The sequence below is a fragment of the Citrus sinensis genome, chromosome 6, assembly GCF_022201045.2.
Source record: "Citrus sinensis cultivar Valencia sweet orange chromosome 6, DVS_A1.0, whole genome shotgun sequence".
Taxonomy (NCBI): domain Eukaryota; kingdom Viridiplantae; phylum Streptophyta; class Magnoliopsida; order Sapindales; family Rutaceae; genus Citrus; species Citrus sinensis.
Window position 1 is genome coordinate 21935887 of NC_068561.1, and position 24088 is coordinate 21959974.

The 24088-nt window shown below is 33.7% G+C and overlaps 3 protein-coding genes across 3 annotated transcripts; 2 read left to right on the forward strand and 1 right to left on the reverse strand.

Annotated features, from left to right (window-relative positions):
• The first annotated feature begins 1666 nt into the window (after positions 1-1666).
• Positions 1667-3897, forward strand: LOC102618632 (late embryogenesis abundant protein ECP63). Its single transcript, XM_015531463.3, has 3 exons — positions 1667-2612; positions 2731-2858; positions 3354-3897. Exons 1-3 carry the CDS (start codon positions 1779-1781, stop codon positions 3529-3531), a joined length of 1140 nt encoding a protein of 379 aa, XP_015386949.1. The 5' UTR covers positions 1667-1778; the 3' UTR covers positions 3532-3897.
• A 7327-nt stretch (positions 3898-11224) lies between these two features.
• Positions 11225-14168, forward strand: LOC102623178 (sulfite exporter TauE/SafE family protein 4). The gene is made up of 10 exons (XM_006481869.3): positions 11225-11584; positions 11724-12146; positions 12239-12287; positions 12377-12432; positions 12533-12619; positions 12866-12916; positions 13040-13264; positions 13378-13471; positions 13561-13701; positions 13818-14168. Exons 1-10 carry the CDS (start codon positions 11426-11428, stop codon positions 13898-13900), a joined length of 1368 nt encoding a protein of 455 aa, XP_006481932.1. The 5' UTR covers positions 11225-11425; the 3' UTR covers positions 13901-14168.
• A 1422-nt stretch (positions 14169-15590) lies between these two features.
• On the reverse strand, positions 15591-19641 carry LOC102618925 (polyadenylate-binding protein 7). Its single transcript, XM_025099591.2, has 10 exons — positions 19296-19641; positions 18745-18863; positions 18450-18643; positions 18104-18363; positions 17909-18015; positions 17648-17837; positions 16811-17106; positions 16534-16659; positions 16005-16208; positions 15591-15905 (listed from the first exon to the last, which is right to left on the reverse strand). The coding sequence occupies exons 1-10, from the start codon at positions 19489-19491 to the stop codon at positions 15708-15710; spliced, it is 1890 nt and encodes a 629-aa protein (XP_024955359.1). The 5' UTR covers positions 19492-19641; the 3' UTR covers positions 15591-15707.
• Positions 19642-24088: the final 4447 nt, after the last annotated feature.

Genomic DNA, 24088 nt, shown 5'->3' on the forward strand with positions numbered 1-24088 from the left:
GCTTCTTTTATTACTCTCTCTTTCTCCACACTACTTGTGGACTATTTTTTTCCTTAGCCATAGAAATGAAGCAAAATCTGGAATTATGGCCGAACTTTTCAGTTTTCACACCCAAAATTATGTTTAAAAAATTCCCACAGGAAATGGTTAAGGTTATTAATGATGATGTCTAAATTTCTTTGTCCCCAAAGATTGTCCACTGCGAACATAAGTTTCTTTTGAAGAATGTTTGCTTATAATGAAATAATTATTTCACATGTTAATGTACAGGAGTTAAAGAATAATTCCTACACATGAGTTATTCCCATAAGAAACTGTAATGTTGAGACAAAAAGATAATGGAATTGCCTTACATGTATGAAACACTCAATTTGTTGAAAATATTGTATTATTAATAATATTGTAAGTATCTTCCACGTGTCTTTATGATCTTTTAATTAAGTGGCCACCTGAGTTCAAATCCTAAAAAAGTATGAAATTAAAATATTGATTTGAGCTTTGCCTACCATATTTTTTTCAATGGTAGAATTTTTTTTAATAATGAAAAAATTAATTATAACTCATATATTCTTTTTTCTTATAACAACAGTAGTGTTACCTTATATGAGACACATTAAGGAAAGTATCTTACACATATAACAATTAATACAATTAGCCAAATTATTATTATTATTATTATTATTAGGTTATACCTTTGGATATGATTGATAGGGCATATTTTCAATCTTGATAAATAATACAACACATTTAAGCTATGATTAGGAGAAAAGATAGAGGTCAATTGGACTAAATTATGTGATTATTATTCTAGTCCCACATTTGGATTGCTAATTGATTATGAGCTACTCGTCTAATGGTAAGATTTTATTTCAAATTGATAAGATAAGTTGTCTCACAGACTCATAGTTACCAATGAAATTACTTGAGACTACACTACAAAAATGTCTATTTCACTTAAAAATATTTTTTTATTACTCATTTACAAAAAATAAAATAAAAATAAAAAATGAAGAAAAAAAATTTAAAAGTTGATTTATAAAATCAATCGAACACTAATAAATAAAAGCTATATGTCTTACTTATATAATTATCTACATCATAATTACTAATCCTATTAAATAATTGGCTATTTAAAAAAAAAACATTTATTTAACTAATTAAATAAATATAAATATTTTAACATAAAGATTATGTCGAGGAAGAGTTCAAGTAGTTTTACCACATCAAAAACGAAGATGGAGATTTTCATTTTTAATTCATATGTTGTTTTAAAATTTTACAATAGGATAGGAACCAATAAAGTCCGCTAAATTTCCTTACGCTTCGTAAACGAGGCAAAAAATTGGAAGAGGGTTCAGTCAACTTGCCTGGAATACGGGTGAGGTAGCTACCTCATCGAGCCACGTAGTGAGACACGTGGAATGTAGCAGCATTCCTCTTTACCAACAGAATCCAAAACGAAAAACTTTACAACTCTGGTAATGTAATGCACCACCGCCTGATTATCACCGACCAAATTTCACGCAGACACCACTCAACACTTATCTCCGTTGGTCGCCAACGTGTCAGTTGCATAACAAAGACCAAAACGTGGCAACCCCCAGTAAATTCGTACAATCTACGTGTCACGTTACTAAGAGCTAGACGATATGTATTTATACATTCGTATACATTGACCACCTTAGCCGCACTTGGTAAAAACAAAGATTGAAATTTGAAGCTAAACTAAGCTAAGGTATAAGTTTAACAGTTTTCTTTGAAGTGGATTTTGTGAATCAATGGCGTCAAGACAAGAAAAATTGGAGAGAGCAGAGGCAGGAGCGAGAGTAGCAGCTGCTGACCTGAGAGACATTAACAGAGAAAGAGAAAACGAACGAGCAGCAGCTGCGGCTTACGTGGTGGAGACGGAGCAGGGGAAGGGGCTGCATCAAGAAGAGAGGCCTGGCGTTATTGGGTCGGTTCTGAAGGCTGTTACGGGAACGCTGGAGAATGTCAAAGAAGCTGTAGTGGGTAAGAGCCACGAAGCTGCAGAGACAGCGAGAGAAGGAACTGAATCGGCTGCTGAGAAGGCGGAGGAGTACAAGGACTACACTACGGAGAAGGCTAGGGAGAAGCTGGACGACAATGGAGAGAAAGCAAAGGAGACGAAGGAGTCTGCGAAAGGGAAGGTGGGAGAGTACAAGGATGACGCGGCTGATAAGGCTAAGGAGGCAAAGGATAAGACTCTGGGAAAGACTGGGGAGTACAAAGATTACACTGCAGAGAAGGCAAGAGAGACCAAGGACTCTGCATTGCAGAAGGCGAAAGGAGCCAAGGATTATACCGCTGAGAAGGCGCAGGAGGCCAAGGACAAAACGCTGGGAAAGGCTGGGGAGTACAAAGATTATTCAGCGGAGAAGGCGAGGGAGACCAAGGACTCGGGAATGCAGAAGGCAGGGGAGTACAAGGATTACACTGCTGAGCAAGCTGTACAAGGGAAAGACACTACGGTTAGTAAGCTTGGTGAGCTGAAGGATTCGGCAGCTGATGCTGCCAGAAAGGCAATGGATTTCTTGACAGGCAAGAAAGAGGAAGTTAAGCAAAAGACCGAAGAGACTGGAGAGGCTGCCAAGGTAAGCATATGCATGTATTACCGTTAAATTATTATTAATATGGATACAGTAATAAATATGATGTTTTTCTTTTAAAATTTTTAATTCAAAATTAACAAAATGCTTTTCGTAATTGCAGGAGAAATTGAGTGAAACAGAGGAGGCGGCGAGACAGAAAATGGAAGAGATGAAGCTGAAAGGTGAAGAGCACAAAAATGAAGCCGATCACAGGGCAGATGAAAGTGAGCACACAGGAGAATATGTTAGGTAACCAACAATGAACTAGTTGATGTATTGTCAGCGTTGTGTGCAGCGGCGACTCCAGTCGCTTGAATTAGGGGTTTAATAAAAAAAAAATTAACTTAATTTGGGAATATTTATTATTATTTTTCGATTCACTTGAGTATCTTTAAAATTTTGAAAACTTAAATTCTATTATTTTTTAGTAATAAATTATTTATTTTGAATGTTAGTGGTTGTAGCTAAATTTGTGAAAAGTATCTGATATCCACCGGTATCTAAAAAAATTAAAATTATGTAGCTATTGAGATCTAAACTAAGTTTAAACCACTAAATAACATCATCATTATCACTCAACTATAATTATAGCAAAATGTGCTCAAATTATTTTTATTTATTTATTTATTTTAGAAATCGGGTCCGCCCATATTTGTGTTTATACATACGTATGAATATAATAAATAATAATATATATTAGTGTGTTCTGATTTATGATGATGGGTCATTGTTACGCACGTGTAGGGGAAATCCTTCAAAGGGGAAGGGTGGCATTTTTAGTACGTTGACGGACGCCATCAAGAGCAAGCTGACAATGCCGACGGACGTGGTGGAGGAGACAAGGGCAGCTCGGGAGGAGGGTGGCGCAGGCAGAAGAGAAGTGCCCGAGGATGCCGAGAAAGTCGAAATCAAAGCAGTATAAACAAGGCCAGGGGCGGTGGCGTCGACGCTGAAAGCGGCTGATCAAATGACTGCGCAAACATTCAACGACGTTGGACGCATGGATGATGAAAGGGTTATACGTCCGGAAGGCAAAGCTCGTCCGGGCAAAATGTAATGTACCTGGACCCTAGAAGTGACCATCAACCAAACTTACTCCATGCTTCAATTAATTTCCAGGCCATGGACTCGCTAAGCTATATATAGCTGTTACAAGTTTCAACTTGTTTCATTCCCTTTCTTTTTTTGGTTTATACCTTTTTTTTTTGTAATACTACTTTTTGTGTTTTGTGTTTCCTGAGTAATGTTGGGTTTATAATTTATATCGAAGTACATTTTGTCTTGTGGATTCATTTTCTTTAAATAAGCTTGAAACTGAGACCAGACAAGCAATTCCACCAATTTAATGAAAATCAGTTGAGATAACATTCACAAGGGGCCGCTTTAGTACTTAGATATTTATTTAATTAATGTATTAATGAATAGTTATCTTTTAAGAATTTATACATTTTATTTAAGTTGCGAAAGCTTAATTTATATATATATTTTTTTATTATTATTATTATTCCAGTCATAATTATTGAAAACTATGATTTATTCTTTAATAAAAAGTATATGTTTGATAATCTTTATTTTTATAACATAATTATACATGGTGGAATTAATTAATTTTTTTTATCTTCTTAGTTTTCAGGAAAAAAAGTTGTAGATATATACTTTTACTTTTTTTTAAATATTCTATTAAAATTAAAGACTTCACAATCAATTGGATCAATAATCTTAATTAAGTAATGTAAGTATTTATTTCCCATGAAATCTACATTTGATTATTATATTCATGGCAAGTAGTTTATTTTAAATTATTATTGTTCTTAATTTTCTATTAATTCAATTGATTTTTTTTTTATATTGATATATGACTTGCATAATGTAAAAAAAAAAAAAAACGATGCCATTGAATATACAAAAGCCTTAAAAAAATTGTCTAAAATCTAATATCCCTAAAACCGCCCGGTAATACCGAAGAATTATGAATGCATTAAAAAAAAAAAAAAGGTGGGGGGAAGAGAGAGAGAGAGAGAGGCCATCTTTCCATAATACCGAATGCTTTCCCCCTTGATGAATGTTTTTTGCTCTAAGGCGATAGCCGGCACGTAGAATTAGTTGTGCTATATTTTTGCTTACTCGTCCTTAATCTAGACCTCTTAGAAGTTTTAAGTCTTGTTCTTTAATTAAAACACAGTTTGCTAATACATTACGGGTTGACCGAAACCGTAGTTCCAAATTTTGGTACAAATGGGGTTGTGGTGTCTCTCGAACAAAAAAGAAGAGTAAATAGTGCGATTATCCAACAAATTGAGGAGTTTAAAATAATGATTTCCCATAAACAAAATCCCCCTTTGAATGCCTAACACCTCAAATCTAACAGTTATATTCTTAGCCATTTATTTATTTTTTTCCTGAAACCGCCAAAAATTCCATAATTATCTCCCTCCCTTTTATCCCTCCATCCGCTTCCCCCTTTTTTTTTTTTTTTTAGTTCATTACTCGTTTGTTGTAACTCTCTCTCTCTCTCTCTCTCAAAGAAGCCAGACAAATAGTCGGACTCTTGGATTGGATCAATTCAAAAAATGGTACGCATTTTCGCAACTCTATATGATTGTTTTTATATAATTTTTTGCCTTCAGTTATTTATACTTTTTTTTATCTTTGTTAATGTGCATGTTCTTTAGAAAAAAAAAAGTTAATATGAAATATATTTTCAATTCTCCATATAGACTGTAATTTTAGGAAATTAGTGGTCGACAACGTAATCTTCAGTCGATATTCCAGAGCAGTCGTTTAAACGAAGGATAATAAGAGAAATTCAACTGTCTTCATGCGGGTTTTAACAATTCATACTTATCTTCAATTACTCTTGAAGTTTTCTGGATTTTTTTTTTTTTTTTTTTTTGTTTCCTCCTAGTTATAAATTAACTTTGTTCTCTTGAGTGAAAAACCTGGTATTTTCTTTTTTCTAATTGACCTGCATGAATTGTTAGATTAGGTTGAATTTACCGACAAAAATTTAGTAATTAGAATACCTAAAAAGGTGATTATTTGTTATTTGTTGGTTACTTGTCTACGTTAGTTTGTTGTTGGTTTGTTCGGTTTTAGGCCCGAACAGACATAGCGGAATTGGGCTGGCTAGGTCCAATATAAAGGCCGAATTTTCAATGAATAGACGAATAAGAGTCAATGCAATTTCTCCTTTCAATGCATTTTGCTCGTGTTTGTTACAAATCACCTGTAAAGATACAACATCATCGTCCAAGGATTTGACACATCAAATCTTGTTAAGATTCTTTCACTCTCTTGGAACGTGAAAGAAACTCTTCACTGTTATCATTGTTTGATTTGACAGAAGATCAACTGATAACGGCCAAACCCCGACTCACTGAGTCGGTGCACACGATACAATACATATTTCAATTTTTGATTTTGTGTTATTGGTGACTTTATCGTATTAAAGTCGTGGAATAAATTTAAAAATAAAAAATATAAATTTTAATATAATTACATTAGAATTTGTATCTTTTTATCTTTTAGAATTACTTATAATAGAATTTAAAATTCTTAATAAAGTCACTTAGAAAAATTATGTGTACTAAAAGAGTAGAGAGAAGGAAATATATTTAGTTCATTCATTTTTTTAAGGTGCACTAAACAAGGGGACTCGAATAAGTTTGATTTAGAAATAATAACTTATGACAATTTTTCGTATGTTAAATTTTAGTTATTTTTTCAATCCTTTTGTCAAACTCGTCGTCAAATAAGTTGAGTAGGGCTCAAAAAAAGATACTACGAAAAATTTCTTACATAATAGTATAAAGATATTTGAATCCATTAAAATACTTCCTACACTTATTCACTATATAAATCCACCCTTAAATTTTAAAAATTAAAAATTTACTCTATAAACCCACTCAAATCTTAAATATGCCCTCTAATTAGTAAATTCTTGCTTTTCGACATCTTTCACTAAACAAAACACATTAAAGCAGTTCATGCAGTCATCGAATACTTTAAACGATTGATATTAGACAACTAAACATTTGTTCAAATAAAATCAGAAATTAATGGAACTTTACACGCCAAATACTTTACAGAAATTAATTGAACTAATTGTCGATCTTCTTTCTTTTTATAGTTCTTTGCAAATGGCATCAAATTCTTAAGTTTAAATACTCGTAAAAGATAATTGGCGTCAGACTTAGCTTGTGGGCAAATAATGCTAGGGTAAGTGATGTCGTACTACTGTTATTAGGATTCGGCTATATTGGAGTTCACTTATGGTGGAGCTCGAATCTCAGTCACACACACAAAGTGATAAATAATAAAAAAAACTTATTTTTTTACTATTTATCACTTTGCGTGTGTGGTTGATATTCGTGCTCTAACGTAGTTAAACTTTAATATAGCCACAACCTTATTATTATTATTATTATTTTGAGTTCATGAGGTTAAGTTTTAACTCGTACATAACTATCTTGATTGGAAGATGACCAATTATTGGAGTAATTTTAAATTACGTCATTGAAATATTGGTGTGTCAGACTTTGATATTTCGAGGTTGACAGTTCAAATATTACAGATTGACGATCTTAATTGAAAAATACAAAATATGTCAGTTCATGGTAGGTCCAATACCAAAACCTTACATGATTTCGAACACAAACAAGTAATGACAATAAAGATAGATAATAAATATTTGTACATAAATAAATACGAAGGGTAAAAGATTGTTGTGGTGTAACCGTGTTACGGTCATTGTTGAGGTTTTAAAGATCAAGGTTGGACCACACGACTGGCTTCGACCCTCGGCTCAATCATGCCCACATTAATTTGGTTGTTGATTTATTTGTTAGTAAACTTCGGCACAGATGTGGCTCACACCATGCACGTATAGACCACATGGGCGTGGCCAAGGATGTGGCATAATAGAATCATAGTCCCTTACCCTTTGGATTATCATAGAAGTCCCATATTATTAAGAGTTGATTTGGAGAACCGGGGATTGTATAAATAAATCTTGTTTGTTTGTTTAATTTAAACGATTGGCAATTGGAAAGAGCTTCCAATCCAAGCCAAAGAAATGAAAGTTACCTGATCAGCCTAACTGTTGGGCAACTTAATTCATCAAAAAAAAAAAAAAATGTGACTACCTTCTATCTATGTCTTTTCTTTTAGTAGAAGGCTATTTATGCCTAGTCAACTAAAATGCGTATTATTCGTATAGGAGATCTTCCAATTGAGAAAATTCATTGACCTGAAATGAAGAAAATGATCATATTTTACAATGGTTATTGAAGTCACCAACACGTTTGATTTTTTAGTTTTATGCTTCTTCTTCCTGTCACAGACAAAAAAAAAAAAACCAATTTTAATCTTTAATTTGTTTTCGGAAACAAGCTCAACGTATCGAATTGTATAGTCTGTGCTTAGCTGACAAATAATGACTTGGTAGTTGGTAGTTCACGGTGCAGTTAAAACATGAATTATAATCAGCAACGTGAATCATGCTTGAACGTACAGGGTCCTTTTTGTCATTTAGAAGTTGTAGTGACGTAAAGAATCCAAACTGTCGCACACATTGTGCCACAAAATTGGTTCCCTTTTAAATCTATCATCAATTATTCAATTAGGGGTAATGGCCGGTCAATTCAGAAGTAGACGTATTTAAACGAAACTTTGTCACACATTGTGGGTCCAAACTTTGTCACATTGTGTATTTAAATCAAACGTCCACTTGCGCGCTTATATTGAAAGTATATCATCGTGAAGAAGAAGAATGCCGGAGGCACATCATCACGAAGAAGAAGAATGCCAAATGATTGCCAGCTGCTCTCGCAATGAGACTGCAGGGGCGGATCCAAAAACATAGTGTATGGTATATGTGTGGTTGGAAGAAATGAGACGAGAGGAAAATAATGTAAAAGAAAGAGGATGAGAGAAAATAAGATAAAAAGATTGGTCAAATTTAATTTCATTATTTAGTTAGACATGCAATCTATCTTTTTTTTCGCTCTTTTTCATTTTTCTCTTCTCATTTTTTTTCAAACTAAACATGGCATTATATTATCTCAGTTTAATTTTTTTTTAATTATACTATAAAGTGAACATTAAATTTCATTAGTAGAAAAAAATAAAATATACTTAATAGAGGGACATTAGGAGTCTTACCATGGAAATATTTAGGATCCGTTTGGACATAGCTTTTCAAGAAGAGCTTTTATAACTAAAGTTTTATTAAAAAAAAAACTTAGTTGTTTAGTTGTCAATAAAAGTTTTTATTAAAAATTTATGAAATTACCTTAATAGGTAAGTTTTTTAAAATTATGTTATAAAAAGAATAAAATTAGATTGTCAACTAAATAGAGAATATTTTGGATATTTTAACATTAAAAAAACTTTTTAACCTCTACTCTCAAAACCCAAAACTCGAGTTTTTGCTAGTAGAGGTAAAATATCTTATTTAAACTTCAAAAGTGTTGTTAGAAAAATAACCAAATAACAATAAAAATTATGATAAGTGCTTATAGGATTAAATAAGCACTTGTGGTCGTTAAATAAGTCATACCAAACAGGCACTTAGAATGCTATATAAGAAAATAGGAAAAAATGTAATTCAAATACAAGCTATATATTCTACTAAAAAATATATAATTTAGAAGTTTAAACATGTTTAAGTACCCTTAAATAAATAAAACAATTAAACTTTGTTCGTCTTTTTCATTTTTAAAAAATAACAACAATAAATGAAGCTCGTTGAAACTCAATAGCACACAACTTTGAGCTAGCATCAATTTGTAGAGAACAACTTCCTTCCCTTTAGCACACAAGCAATTTCTTCTTATAGTTTCTCGAAGAACATGAGATATATCTACTACAAATTTATTGCCTAAGATGTAAGAGAATTAATTGTTTCAATTATATATACTTCAATATTTAGTTCTCTATTCAAAATAAACCCTAATCAAATACGAAAACGAAAAATTAGGGTGAAAGTAGCCGAATAGTGAAGTGATCACTGATACTTGGGTTTTAATAGTTGTTGATTGATGGAAGTGAAGAAGAAAAAGTAAAGTGAAAATAAAAAATTGGCAAATATATTTTTAATATTGAGTGATAGTTTTATTATAATATGTGGTGGCAGTTTTATAAATTAAAATAAATGTATTAATCCTTTTTCAAATCTGTATCGTGCTATAACCCTATACAACCCACTAATATGTTCACCCTTTAATGAGAGCTGCTTTTTGAATTTCCTTATGGGGACTCAATATTTTCTTTCTGAGTTTAAAATAAGTAAAGGTAGGTATTTTTGTTGTGGTTTAGAGGATAGAGTAAATATTTCTCTAATATTTTTTAGGACATATATCTAGACTGTGTCATAATAGACATGGTCTTGGTAATCGTAGTAAAATTAACTCGTAGACTATGATTGATTCTTATTTTTAAAATTTTCCTGAATTACTGATATGTATTTTACACTTGAACATCTATAGAGACTATTTGATCAATTTTATTATGGCACAATTTAAGTTTATACTCTCACAAATATTAAAAAAAAAAAAATCTCCTTCATCCACAAATCTGCGGAAAAAACATAACTGTCTATCTAATTTTAATATAAATAAAAAAACAACATGTTGCGTCCCTCTATAAGAAAACTTTGAATAGCTTGTGAGAGCAAAGGCTGAGTGGCTTAGTTTTGCAATTAATCTTCACTGCATTGACTCGTTTGTTTTTTTGTTAGGAAATATCAAAAGGACATTACAAATTGTCTGAATTTGTTCCCCTATATATGAAACATTTAAACCCTTTCCATTTTGTATAGAAACCCATTTATGGTTATTTTTTAATATATGCATTAATTACCGATTCTTTCTGGAAAAGTTTTTACAGTCGAGCCAAACTTTTGAAATTGAATTGAACTTAGTGATGTACTTACGTCAAGGTCCCCAAAAGTTTATAGATTTCTAATAAGAAGACAGTTAGTTTATTTTAATCTAATAGGTCCTTAATGGTGCAACACAACTTAAAATGCCCTGCATTGAGATGTGCATATTCATTTGACCTAATACCAATAACAGGTGCAGCTATTAAATTGATATACTTTTTCTATAATAATTTTTAATAGTTTAAGATCATCTTAATAATAATAAAATAACTTACAGAATTACGAACTGATCTTATTAGAACTAAAATTCAAACCTTCTTTTATATCTCAAAAATCAATCAAGTCGGAATAAAATAAGTTTCGCTCTAATTTAATTTTCAAATTGATTTGGGATAATAGTTTTTGGTCCATTGTAATTGTTTATTGGGTCAGTTTAGGGATGACACCGAGCCGTTACCATCCTCAAGTTAGGTACTTTTTTGACACAAAGGGAGAAATTGTTTTCTTTATTTGAGAGGAAAATAACCCCTTTGTATTATGCGTTGTGCTTTGCGCATGTGGCTGTATTGATATATCCAATATATTTATTTCCATATTGTATTGTAGTGATGGACAAATATAATTATGCCACGTGGTAGACACATGTGTGATCTGGCAAACCGCCTTTCGTTGATCCTTCTCAGATTCTTTCTGAGGCCGTAATTTTATTATGGCGTAGGAGGCCAGGCCACCCACCACTTCATAATTTGCCTTATAAGTATACGGACAATTCTCTATCTGTCGTTCTCTGCATAACAGCCAGCTAGCAGATTTTCAGTTTTATGTTCTTACATGGTCCTCCATTCTGTGCATTTGAAGCAGCAAAATAAGTAGCGTGACTGGTTCTGGTTGGTTTGTGGTTGCTGAAACGAAAGAGACCACCACCAAATCCAACATGGCCATGGCTACCAGAGGATTTGTGTTTTATCTTCTCTCGGGTTTCTCGGTTGCAATAACCCTCTCCGTGCTTTTCCTAAACAGCAACGTCGGTAGCCACTCTAATGAACGCATTTTTCTTTCATCTTCAAACTCTGTCACAGAAAAAGTTTGGCCCGTATGTCTCTCTATCTATTTTTCGTTTTATATTTTTTCTAACATTTTTTTTACGTATACGTGAGCGGGGTTCGAATTCCAGAACTAGTTAAGTCATTTATATGCCAAGATTGATTCATTCATATTCATTGTGTATGCAGAAATTGGAGTTTAGTTGGAGAATAGTATTGGCAACAGTAATAGGATTCCTGGGATCTGCATGTGGAACGGTTGGTGGAGTTGGTGGTGGAGGCATATTTGTGCCAATGCTTACTCTGATTGTGGGATTTGATACAAAATCTGCTGCCGCCATCTCCAAATGCATGATAATGGGGGCCTCGGCATCATCAGTTTGGTACAACTTGAGAGTGCCACATCCAACCAAGGATGTGCCCATTTTGGACTATGATCTGGCCCTTCTGTTTCAGCCCATGCTGTTGCTTGGCATCACTGTTGGTGTTGCTCTCAGTGTTGTTTTTCCGTACTGGCTGATTACAGTCCTCATTATCATACTCTTCTTGGGAACCTCTTCAAGGTCTTTCTTTAAGGGCATTCAAATGTGGAAGGAAGAGACCGATTTGAACGTAATTACTTAATTATCTTTTGTGGGTATTATATTAATTGAACAAGCTTTTAGATGAATTTATTAATTCCTATTCAATTCTGAAATCTGCAGAATGAACTCGCCAAGCAAAACGAGACTCTGGTTAATTCACATGGTGAACGTATGTCATTTACCTATTTATAAATTTTTAATTATATGTCACGTGTAGCTTACTTTAATTTGCCCCCTTTTGTTTTTTCGGGTTGGCAGTCCTAATTGATGCAGAGTATGAGCCGTTGGATCCCAGAGAAGATAAATCAGATTTGGTAAGCAGAGCAAAGCAAGCCCTGTCATATAATTTTAAATTTCTTTATGTCTTCTAGGTATTGGAAGATCTCAATCAATATTTTTTCCTCAATTTTCCAGGAAATATTGCGCTTCAACCTTAGTTGGAAAAATATTCTACTTCTACTTGCTGTTTGGGCTTCTTTCCTACTTATTCAGATTGTCAAGGCAAGTATCTCTGCTTTATATAGCAATTGTCTATAGTATTATGATTTTTACATCCCCAAGATTCCTGTCCAGACCCTCCAACTTTTACTGTAGTGTATATTATCATAAGTTGAGTGGTGAGAACGAAACTTTGGAGGGTCCATTACAAAAAGCTTAAAAAACTTGATGGTTTTCAACAGAGGGCGGGGTATAGTTTTTTGGCTGTAGTCAATTCTCATTCTTTTTATGATGCTCTTGTTGATGCAGAATGATGTCGCTCCTTGTGGCATATGGTACTGGGCACTCTTCTTCTCACAGGTAGCTCATATTATAGTGTTATCCTTTACTTTCTTAAATTACTGGCTAATTCAGACAAATTAAGCATTACTAGTGCATGCTTCGTGGGCTTAGCGCGCATTTTGGTTTTCTGTTTTATTTCAGTTTCCTATAGCCCTGGGAGTTTTTGGATATGAAGCTGTGAAGTTGTACACGGAGCACAAGAAGAGGACACAATACATCTGCGGGGCTTCGATTGAATGGACTCCAATGCATATTGCATTCTGTGCGTTCTGCGGTATCTTAGGAGGCACAGTTGGTGGCCTGCTTGGCTCTGGTGGTGGCTTCATTCTCGGCCCTCTTCTTCTTGAGATTGGTGTCATTCCCCAGGTCTGATTATTACAAACTCGGAAGTGTAAAAATGTGCTGCAATATTGCTTTGATGAAGAATAATAATATGTCACTTAATCATGAATTAATCTTGCCAATGATGTGGCTCGCAGGTTGCAAGTGCCACAGCAACATTTGTGATGATGTTTTCATCATCTTTATCTGTTGTGGAGTTCTATTTGCTCAAGCGATTCCCCATACCCTATGGTATTACATCCTTTCTATCATTTTGATTCTGTTAATTAGTGAGAAGATATTCATCTTGTTATTGATATTAATTATATGTTCTGTTGCAGCATTGTACCTAATGGCCGTGTCTGTACTGGCCGGATTCTGGGGTCAGTATTTTATAAGAAAGCTTGTAGCAATTCTGAAAAGAGCTTCACTTATTGTGTTTCTCCTCTCTGGTGTGATCTTTGCGAGCGCTCTCACAATGGGTAACTACGGCAAATCTCTTTCTCAAGAATATACATTTCATTTTCGGACATTTATTGTTCTGCGAGTGATCACTTGTAAGGTCTAATTTTTTCCCTCAAATCTTTCACTTCTGCAGGAGTCGTTGGCATTGAGAAGAGCATTACAATGATTCAGAATCACGAGTTCATGGGATTTTTAGGATTTTGCAGCAGCCAATGATGGACGGTCATCGGCAATGTTAGATGGTGGAAATTAATGATGTTTTCAGAAGGGATTATGTAGTTTTTGGTAGGATATTAAGCACCAAGGATGTTGGCCAACGCCTAGTTGACCGACCCAAGAAACATTATTGTTCGGTAAAATTAAACAAAAATTAATAAGGGGTTTGTGTCTCTGCTTGTTCTGAGTGTTAGCTCCTCGCTAACACCAGCGGCCGCAGATCCTTGGCATTTGTTTCCTTCTCCAGTCTATTGAATATCTTTTTGTCTTTTTCCTGTCATGGTAATTGATAAGACTTGCAAGAGCACGATAGCACCTGCACATTTTTATAATATTTTATGACGAAAACAAAAGAAGTGTACAATTTTGAATTGAACACATGCAGCGTGGGTTCAAATCATCTAACCAAATAATTGAACATGCGATGTCTTCAAATCATCTCCCCCAAACAAATATCAAATCATCAAGCTTCAAGCCAAATAATGTATTCAATGCCAAATATTTGAAGTCAAAACGTATTTAGATTTTATGGTGTGCTACTTTAAAAAGCAATTGTTATTATAAAATGAAAGGCTTAGTTGTGACAAAAAAAAAAAAAAAAGATAATGGTGGTGCCTTGATTTTTAAATAATAGTATTACTTTTTAAATTACATGAAACTTAAACGATAAGAATGTGTAGACTTTACATTTTTTTTTTAAATTGTGCATTAGATTTACATATCCTATTAAAAGGGTGTGACTAAATTACATAATGTGATTTTAGTATAGTGCAAAATTTCACTTTTTAAATTACATGAAGCTAAAACGGTAAGAATGTTAAATGAGTGTCGACTTATTACTATTATTTTTTTAATCATGCATTAGATTTATGTATCGTATTAAAAGGGTGTGACTAAGTTACATATTTGTGTACTCAATAATTTGAGATAGTTTAATAATTGGATAACGCTTAAATATTTAAATATAACACTTCAATTAATGTATGCAAGCATCACCCATATTAGAATCGTGAGGACACAGTTCTATCAACAATTGTTAAAAGACATATGAGGTGGAACGTGTGGAAGTTTTCTTTGTCGCATCAGGAAATGCAGACGGGACCAATCCATTGCCACATAAAACCGTGACTAGGAGGTCATGTGGCATGCGCAAATGGTTTGGTCCAATTCCAAATCTTTTATCTTGTCCACCAACCAAACACGGCTTGTATGTAAATAAGCAATACATTGTTTTAGAAGACTGTCGGAAGAATGCAAAGCTAAATTAAAAAGCTGGAGTAAAAAGGAATTTGGTGGCAGGGAAGCTATGTTGAAGCTGCTCATGCAACAACCACGGGAAGTAAAGCAAAAGGGTGGCCAGTGTGAAGAACCAAATGAGATTAGGCAACTGGAGATGCAGATTGACAGCATTCTTCAGGATGAGGAGATTTTTCGGAGACAAAGATCAAGAATCGCTTGGCTTAAAGAAGGAGACAGGAACACAAAGTTTTTCCATGCTCCAGCATCAGCCAGAAAGAGGAAAGACGAGATCAAAGCTTACAAACTCAGTCCAAAATCCTACAATCGAGTGCAAGAGTTTTTCAATCTCTTATTCTCTTTAAAATAGTTGTCAGTTAAATCAACATAGGATCAACAGTATCAATCTTTCTTCTTCAATTAAGACACGAAACAATGTCCTATACCCAAAAAGAAAAAAAAAGAAACAAAGGAACTAAATGAATGTTCGCTAATGGTATCAAAAACAAGTTTGGCCTCTTCGATTTGGTGAGCACCTCTATATTTTTCAGCACAATTTGGGCTTGCCTTCTCAATTGACTGCAACCTCAGCAGATAGGTAATTGGGATGAATGGCTTCCTGAGTTGAAACTTTGGCTTCTGAGAGCTTTAGCACTTGCACAGCTTCCTCCACTTTTACAGCCAATGACTCTGGTGATTCCAATAACAGCAGCAGTTCCGAGTTGTCCATCTCTAGTAGCATTCCCGTAATTTTGGCAACAAGATCAGGCTGCACAATTAACATAAATATTTGAATACATGTTACAACACCTTGTCGAATGTCGAATACGGCTTACAAATTTAATTGAAACCATACAACATTATTTACCTTGTGTTTCTCGACAAGAGGGTACAGACGCTCTCCAAGTATCTGTTTTTGTTGCTCAGGGGAAGGTGCGGCAAGCATACCATTGAGCATATCTGGTTTCCGCGCCATTACTCCACCAGAATTAAAAGTACCTAATGAGACTCCAGATCCTTTGTTCAACTCACGTATACGACCATTTGGTACATACTTGCTTTGCCCACCCTTCTGTAATCCATGGTTTACGAGAATGTATTAATTAAACACATATACTAATGAATATCAAACTGAAACACCATTAAAGAAACATCATTTATAATTCAACCAAAAAAGAAAACTCACTCTTAAAACCATGAAATGCGTACATGCATTCTTTATATAACAATAACATGAAACATATATAAGAGATGTAGATGCTACTTAAAGAGTTGCATATAGCAGTGTGTGATAACACAGAGCAAAAGCGAAGGAGATAGGGCAGTGAAAAAAGAAAAAAAAGAAAGTGTGTGAAAGTTAAACAAACAGATATAGTTACGAAAGGAAAAATAAACACCTGTTGATTGCTTGAATCTTTTGAAGAAGCTGCAGATTGAGAGGACTGTTGCATATAGTGAGCACCTACTTGTGGAAGCATATTCCCATTCATCCTACCTCTGTTTTGCCTATTGTGTTTTGGGTTCTGTTGAAGAAATTTTTCAGAAGCTCAAAGTAAGTCTTATTATCACCAACTACAGTCAAATTTTCAAAACAACCAAAATTCCTATTTGTAGCGCGCAATCTATACATTAATTACAGTTGCTTGACAGAGTTGCAGAGCAGAAAATACTTACAACTGGCAGTGGTGATACGTGAAATGCTGGTCTGGTTGGTGGCACAAAGCCATTGGCCCTCCAACCCGTCCTCAAACCCAAAGGTTGGTACATCAGCCCAGGACGTGGTGGTACTTGTGAAACAATACCAGGAGGAGTTGTGTAGTAAAGAGAAGGATATCCACTGGGAATAACATTAGCTGAACTTCCTTCTATTCCAGCCATATGCTGTGCATACTGAAGTTGCAGATGTGCTTGTCTGTCCTCCTTCCTTTGAGCAATAGCCACGTACAATGGCTTGCGGTGTAACATGTAACCTAAGTATCAAAACATAAAATACTAATCAAGTCTCCATTCATGCTAATGAAATCTCCCAATCCGTTGAACCTCAAGGTGAGAATTCCAAGCCAATAAATCTTTAGAGAGGGCATGTGATCTGAATTAAATGCAAAATGAGTAAATGACCCAAAAGTTGAGATTATAATTTGCATGATGACATTACACTCTAACATATCTAATCTAATATGCAATTACATATAATAATACTATATGAATATAATTGATGCTATTCGCTAAGTATATAACAATGATATTTGCCTTAATACCTAAGAAGTTCCACTGAAAGATGATATTGCAATTTCAATCACCAAGAAGGAAAAAGAAAAGCTGTTCTTCCCTTCTTCTACCTCAAGAACGAAATTAATATAATTACTAATCAATATAATCTGTGGCATCATGAAACGAAGTTGAATATCAAGATCGCTATAGACAATTAGTGCAGGAGAGCATGTCATTTTTCTCAGGGTGCAGTAAAAGTAAATTCATCTTTCTGCACACGTCAAAAGCTTGTCAACTTACCATGGAAAGTGTTCACAGCTTTACTGGCCTCCTCTGGGCTTGAGAAGCACACAAATCCAAAGCCCTTATTTATTCCTTTCTCATCTCGCATCACTTTTGCTGAAGTAATTGTGCCACACTGACTGAAGTGCGCTTTTAGCTCTTCATCGGTAACATCATCATCAATGTTCTTCACATAAACATTTGATCCCTACAGTGAAACAATAATAAAAGTAATTGTGTATCGATAAATCCAGAAAGAGAAATGAGAAAAGGTATTACCTTGTATTTCAAGATTCGCTCTTTGCGTTTCTCCTCAAACTGATGACGTAAAATCTGCTCACGCTCTGCCTTCTTTTGTGCCCTTGCTGCATACAGAACCTTCGATCCTAGTCAACAGATACAAAGTGAGACAGTGGAATGAAAAGGAAATTGCTAACACTTGTCAATTTAGCTAAGAAAGATTACGAAATCTACCAATTACTGATCCATTCATTGCTTCTAGTGCCCGTCTGGCGTCGTCTGGATTATCAAAATTCACAAAGCCAAAACCTCTTGAGGTCCCATTTTCATCCCTTGCGATAAGCAGGCTAGCAATTTTCCCAAACTTTGAAAACTTCTCCACCAAATGTTCTTCTGTGACATCTGAATCCAAATTCTTCATGAAAAGGTTTGTATATTTAGCAGCAGGGCTAGGCAGAACTCGGTCACTCTTTTTAATAAACCTTCCAACATATCTGCACCATAATTAAATTAAGAATTTAGACCTGCATCCTGATATTGTAGACATAATAGTATGAACCTAAAAATAAACTGCACTTACATCCGCTTGTCACCAACAGTGGTGCCATTAAGATTCTCAATAGCGGCATTTGCAGATTCCTCGGTCTCAAACTGAACAAAGCCATGTCCTTTACTCTTCCCATCCTCAGAGGTGGCAACTTTGCAAGATATTATATTCCCAAAGTTTTGAAACATCTCTTGGAGCCTCACATTATCAATCGACTCAATCAAATTCTGTCATAGATTCCCAGATTAAAATCATTAAACAGTGGTAGGTAGCTAGCTCACTCTCAACCAATTACTCTTTTGTTATTAAGATGAAAAGAGGAAGGTACCTTAACAAACAAATTTGCTACTCCACTTTTCCTAGCATCAGGATCACGGCACGACCATGAAATCCTTAGCATTTTGCCATGGAGCTGAGTGTGATTCTTTACCTCAATTGCTCGAATAGCTAGTTAACAAAGAAGGGAGTAAATGTTTCAACTAAAGGAGAAATTAAAGAAAAATCACCATGAAATTCTTAGCAATTTTTTTGTTTTCTTTTGGTCAATACATAAATCAAAACGCCTCTCAATTTCTTCCCAAGTAAAGAAAAATCTAATAGTATCAAAAATACTATCTGTTTCCTTTACAGCGTTGGAAAAAGATAATCACAAGAATCTATCAATTACATTTCCTTTCCTTTTCCCACACTTTTACTAGCAGCCAAACAACACTAAACAAATAAATAAAATTAATAAATGCGAAAACAAGCATCACTACCAAATACCATATTCAACTAAGAAAGAGGAAATGCAACATGATAAATCTGATGATTATAAATGAAATAAAAATGAATAAAGAGGAAATGCTAGTATCGAAAAAATAATTATCGTTATGATACCATCGTGTGGGGAGAGGAAGTTAACGTAACCGTAACAGGTGGACCTGCCAGTGGTGGAGTCTTTACAGACACGAACGGAAGCAAGGCTCTTGAATTCAGAGAATGCGTCAAAGAGCTCACCGTCCGTTACGTCCGGGTGCAGGTCACCTACATAAAGCGAGGCTGGTGTCGTGGCCGTCGGTGGAACCACCGCCATTATCCCTTATCACAACCACAATAACGTCCACAATTAAAACAACGGCGTCGTTTTTTATTTCTACTATTATTGTTTCTGAAAGCTCTTGATTGATTGATCGATGGAGTGAAGAGAGAATGGGGGGGCGTTGGGCGTTGTATGAACTTTGATGTATGCTGTCTACTGTTGAGAGAATTTTTGCATGAACGTAAAGTATTAAATGCGCCAGGGTCACGCGCCTGTTCTGAGCATTTGAAGCAACTTCCTGGTTTTTACCTGCTTATCCGGTTAACTCCTTTTTCTATATATTAATTATAAAAAATTTCACATTTTTTTAATAAAAAGTAATAATTATCATATGTTTGGGATAAAAAAATTATTTATCATGAATCAGGATCCTCAAATTCAATGCTTTTTTTCCCTAATATACAAGTTATTTTCTAATGTTTCAAGAATAAACATATCGTTATGATTTAAATCGTTATGATGTCTTTTTTCAATTACGCTTGTAGGGAATTATTCTCATGATTGTACATATCTCAAAAATAGAGACTAACAGAGTAAAAAAAATTTTATATCTCCAAATAAACATAAATATTAAATATTAATGAAAGGTGGTTTGATTATTCATTACTAAAACATTATAAGTCTGCATGTAACATTTAAGAAAAATTTTGGTGCTATCAGTTTCTCAATCCTATCAATTATTTTAATTTTTTTATTTGTGTAAAACATAGCAAATCCAATATTAAATATGCATATTCATAAAATGGATGGGCAGTCCAGTTTTTTTAGTCTAATAAAATTTAAATAGATTGAAATCTTGATAATTTCAAGCTAAATTTGGCTATATCTACTATAATAAAATTTATTGTTTTGAACTAAAACATCCATGATTTAGATTATATAAATACAATGTTAGATGTTCTTGTTGAAAAGATATTGTTAGAATTTGAAATGGAATTTACAAATATTATTAACTCAAAATATTTATTATAGATCATTTAAACATTAAAGCTTTTTGTAACGGTGCACCATAGCCAGTTAGAAACAATATTGTAGAAAAGATACTAGGTATTTGCTCATCTCAATTTGCTTATAGTGTTGTATACGTTGAGATTCTTAATCGAAAAATAAATAAAATAATTCATATTATTTAATTTGCAAAATTGTGCAAATTTTGTTTCAAATAGGTTGCACGTGCCACGTGATATCTGGTGAAACTAGCTAAACCAGTAAACGGTTAAGTAATGGAATTTGGCAATGCAATGCCCATGTGCTTTATTTGGTTACACACGTGTGTAAAAGGAAAGTCCAGAGAGGGCTGTGATCTAAGTGACTGCTTCAAAGTTAACGAGGCAGCGGTTCACTCTGGTTTCGCGGTGATTTATCGGCATCGTACACAGCCATAACTTACCCAAAGACTCTGCCCTCTTTGACGGACACGTGTCATTTCCTCAACCGATATGGCAATATCAGTATATCTTTCCCTTCTCTGGTTTTTGCTGGTAAATGATTATTTAGAAATTTCTGTCATGAAGAAAAAGTTTATTGTTGTCCATTCGATTAAATAGAGAAATTTCCACCCTTAATCGTTAATAGATTAATTACTTAATCGATTATTTTTGTAATAAATAAATAATTAAATTCTTAGGTGTCCTGAAAGATCTAACCGAATGATTTTCAAACAGTTTTATTTGATCGACCATCTAAGTTTGAATCATAAAAAAATAAAAAGTTAAAAAAGAAATTTATACTCAAAAATTTCTTAAGTACTCCTAGAGCCTAAAATGCTCCAAAAACATAAAAAAAACCTTCTCAATAAGTAATAATTTTTTGCTCTAATTATTCTTAAGAGTGCAAGAAAGGGCTGAGCGTTTGGTTCAGTTCGATTTTATAGGTAAAAACCGAACGGTTTAAATTTTTATGAACCGAATACATAAACCGATCGGTTCATAAAATTTTATTTTAAAAATTAAAAAAAAAAGAAAAAGAAAAGAAAAATCGCTAAAACTTAATATATACCCTACTTCCTTATTTCTAAAACGCACAACTCAGCTCTCTCTCTCTCTTTCTCTCGCCTCGCCCTCTCACGCAGCAGCGCTCACTCTCATTCTCTCCGTCTCTCTCTCTCAATCCCGCTGCCGTCAGCACCGCCTGTCCGAGTTTCCTCAACAACTCAACTTTCGGCAGGCCCAACCGTCGTTGGCTGCGGCACCTTGTCCTCAGCCGCATTCCAACGTCAGTAAAGCTGAGGTCTTCCCTCAAATTTCGGCTGAAGTGTTTTTTTTTTTTTGTTGCATAATTTTTGGTTACTGAAATTTACGTGTTTAAGGAATTTTTGTTGTGTAAATCTTGTGTTTATTAGTAGTTTTAGTTAACGTTTTTTCTATTTATTTATTTTGGGAAATTAGTTCGTAGAAATTTCATGTGAAAGAAAAATCAATGTTTGTTTGTTTGTTATTGCAGTGATTTCGGTATTTTAAGTTTTTAACTTAATTAAGACTGGGGTCTGGGAAAATAAGAAACTTTGGGGGTGTGATTTCTTTGAACGTTTGTTGTTAGAAATTTTCACGTGATTGTCTCCTTCACTTTCACTGTTGTTTTGTATCCCCTGATGAGGAAAACTTGCAATCATATACAATATGCTATGCCAATGCTCTTGCTTTTTTTGTATTCTTTGTTTATATCTGTTCTTTAATGGGGGAAGTAGATTCTATTCTTCTTCTGTTCTTCACTCTGCTTCACGAATCTGTAGAACCGAACCTAAACCGAACTGAAATTTAAAATTGACCCGAATCGAATCAAAATATTTCGGTTCGGTTCTAAATTTTGGTTCGGCTTCGGTTCATATTATTTGAAACCGGATCGGTTTAGATAAGTCGGATACTCCCCAGCCGTAGGTATGCTCAACTGAAATTCACAAGTACAATTCGATGTAAAAGCCATAATTAAAGTCAAACACAGAAATTACATGCAAAAGAAAAAGAAACATTATTTAATTTTTATTTTGTTTCGAAATTTGGATGAAAGATTCGATGATTTTGGATATTGTACTCTCTCCTAAAAATTGATTGTGATGGACGATTGCATGCAACTATTTAAAATATTTTATTAAATTAAAGTAATTTATAAGAATTATAGGGCTCTTTCTCCTTTTCGCATAATTTGAACTAGGAATATGTTTATCCCAAGTTGATGTTAGTTAGATGGTTTTTCAACCCGAAATAATGATATAAAATGTTAATTATAATAATTTTTATGGATTAATTTCATATTACTCCTTAATTTGGGGTTCACCTACATTGCAAAGGTTGTACCAAACCTCGGATTTTATTTTTTGTGATTTAACTGATGTTAAGTTTTACTGAGCACCTTATACTCCTTTTTTATTCATAAGATATTCAGAAACATTACAGTATTTTCAACTAATATAAATAAAAAGACAACAACACCCTTAAATTTCTCTTTCCTCTCATCTTCGTCGCCATCATCATCACACTCCTCACCTTCATCTTCCTCCATCGATATCATCTTCACCTATATCTTCGCATATTTTAAGAAGAAGCTAATATTATTTTGCTTTCAGATCTAAAATCAGCAAAACCCATAAAAGGAAGAAGAATAAGAAAATCATATTTTACTTTTAGATTCAAAATCAACAAAATCCCTAAAAAGAAGAAGAAGAAGATATTATTGTATTTTTTGATCCAAAGTCGGCAAAATCTCTGAAAAAAACACGATCTTGAGGTTTAAATTGACATCAATAAACCCGCTTCATACTTCTTAACATAAATTATTTCCGACCTAAAAAAAACCACACTACCAAAGACCTAGCTTTATTCCAAAGTCTACCCATCAATTCCACTAATCCGATCTCTTTCTCCCTACTTCGACAACAATGGATTTTGTTTGCTGAAGTTGTTGCTGAAAGGATAATTTGTTGCTGAAGTTGTTCCCTTATCAATTTTCTTCAACATTTGTCAGGAAGGGTAATTTTGTCCTTCTAAGACTTGTAAACAAATTGTAAATGAAGGGAAAACAAAGGTGCTCAAGTAAATTTGACAGTAGTCAAATCATAAAAAACAAAAGTTGGGACACTGTATAACTGTTGCAACATAGGCGGGTCCTTAAATTGATTATCTTTAAATCTTTTTCTTTTCTTTTGAAATGACAAAAATGATTTCATCAACTATTCATACTTTTCTTTCATCGTTTGAACAAAAATGGAGTAAAAATAATAACGATCTAAGAAGCTAGCTGCAATATGTATGTGGGTTAATTTTAAATTACTCCTGCATAAATTGATTAGTTTTAAATCATTTCCTTTATTTTTTAAAAATTTAATTTACTCTCTATCTTTATATGAAGATAAAAAAAAATCCAATCCATCGCATTTATTCTTTTTCTTTAGTATAAAAATTGAATAACTTGAGATTTAAAGAAAAATTATTTAAAAATTATCAATTTACGAGTAGAGTAATTTAGAATATACTCTAAGTTTGTTGATTATAATTTTATAATTATACAATTATCTCATGATTGCTTTCTTTATTTATCATCATGGAATTAGAATCAATTTTCTTGTCTTGGACCATTATTATCATTTAACACTAAT

Coding starts and splice junctions, on each gene's coding strand:
- LOC102618632 (XM_015531463.3), top strand. CDS start 1,779: ATGGCGTCAAGACAAGAAAAATTGGAGAGAGCAGAGGCAGGAGCGAGA. Junction 2,613..2,730: donor AGACTGGAGAGGCTGCCAAG/GTAAGCATATGC, acceptor TCGTAATTGCAG/GAGAAATTGAGTGAAACAGA. Junction 2,859..3,353: donor CACACAGGAGAATATGTTAG/GTAACCAACAAT, acceptor ACGCACGTGTAG/GGGAAATCCTTCAAAGGGGA.
- LOC102623178 (XM_006481869.3), top strand. CDS start 11,426: ATGGCCATGGCTACCAGAGGATTTGTGTTTTATCTTCTCTCGGGTTTC. Junction 12,288..12,376: donor GGTTAATTCACATGGTGAAC/GTATGTCATTTA, acceptor TCGGGTTGGCAG/TCCTAATTGATGCAGAGTAT. Junction 12,620..12,865: donor TACTTATTCAGATTGTCAAG/GCAAGTATCTCT, acceptor TTGTTGATGCAG/AATGATGTCGCTCCTTGTGG.
- LOC102618925 (XM_025099591.2), bottom strand. CDS start 19,491: ATGGCGGTGGTTCCACCGACGGCCACGACACCAGCCTCGCTTTATGTA. Junction 18,644..18,744: donor TAGCAAATTTGTTTGTTAAG/GTACCTTCCTCT, acceptor AATCTATGACAG/AATTTGATTGAGTCGATTGA. Junction 16,209..16,533: donor AAGATTCAAGCAATCAACAG/GTGTTTATTTTT, acceptor CATGGATTACAG/AAGGGTGGGCAAAGCAAGTA.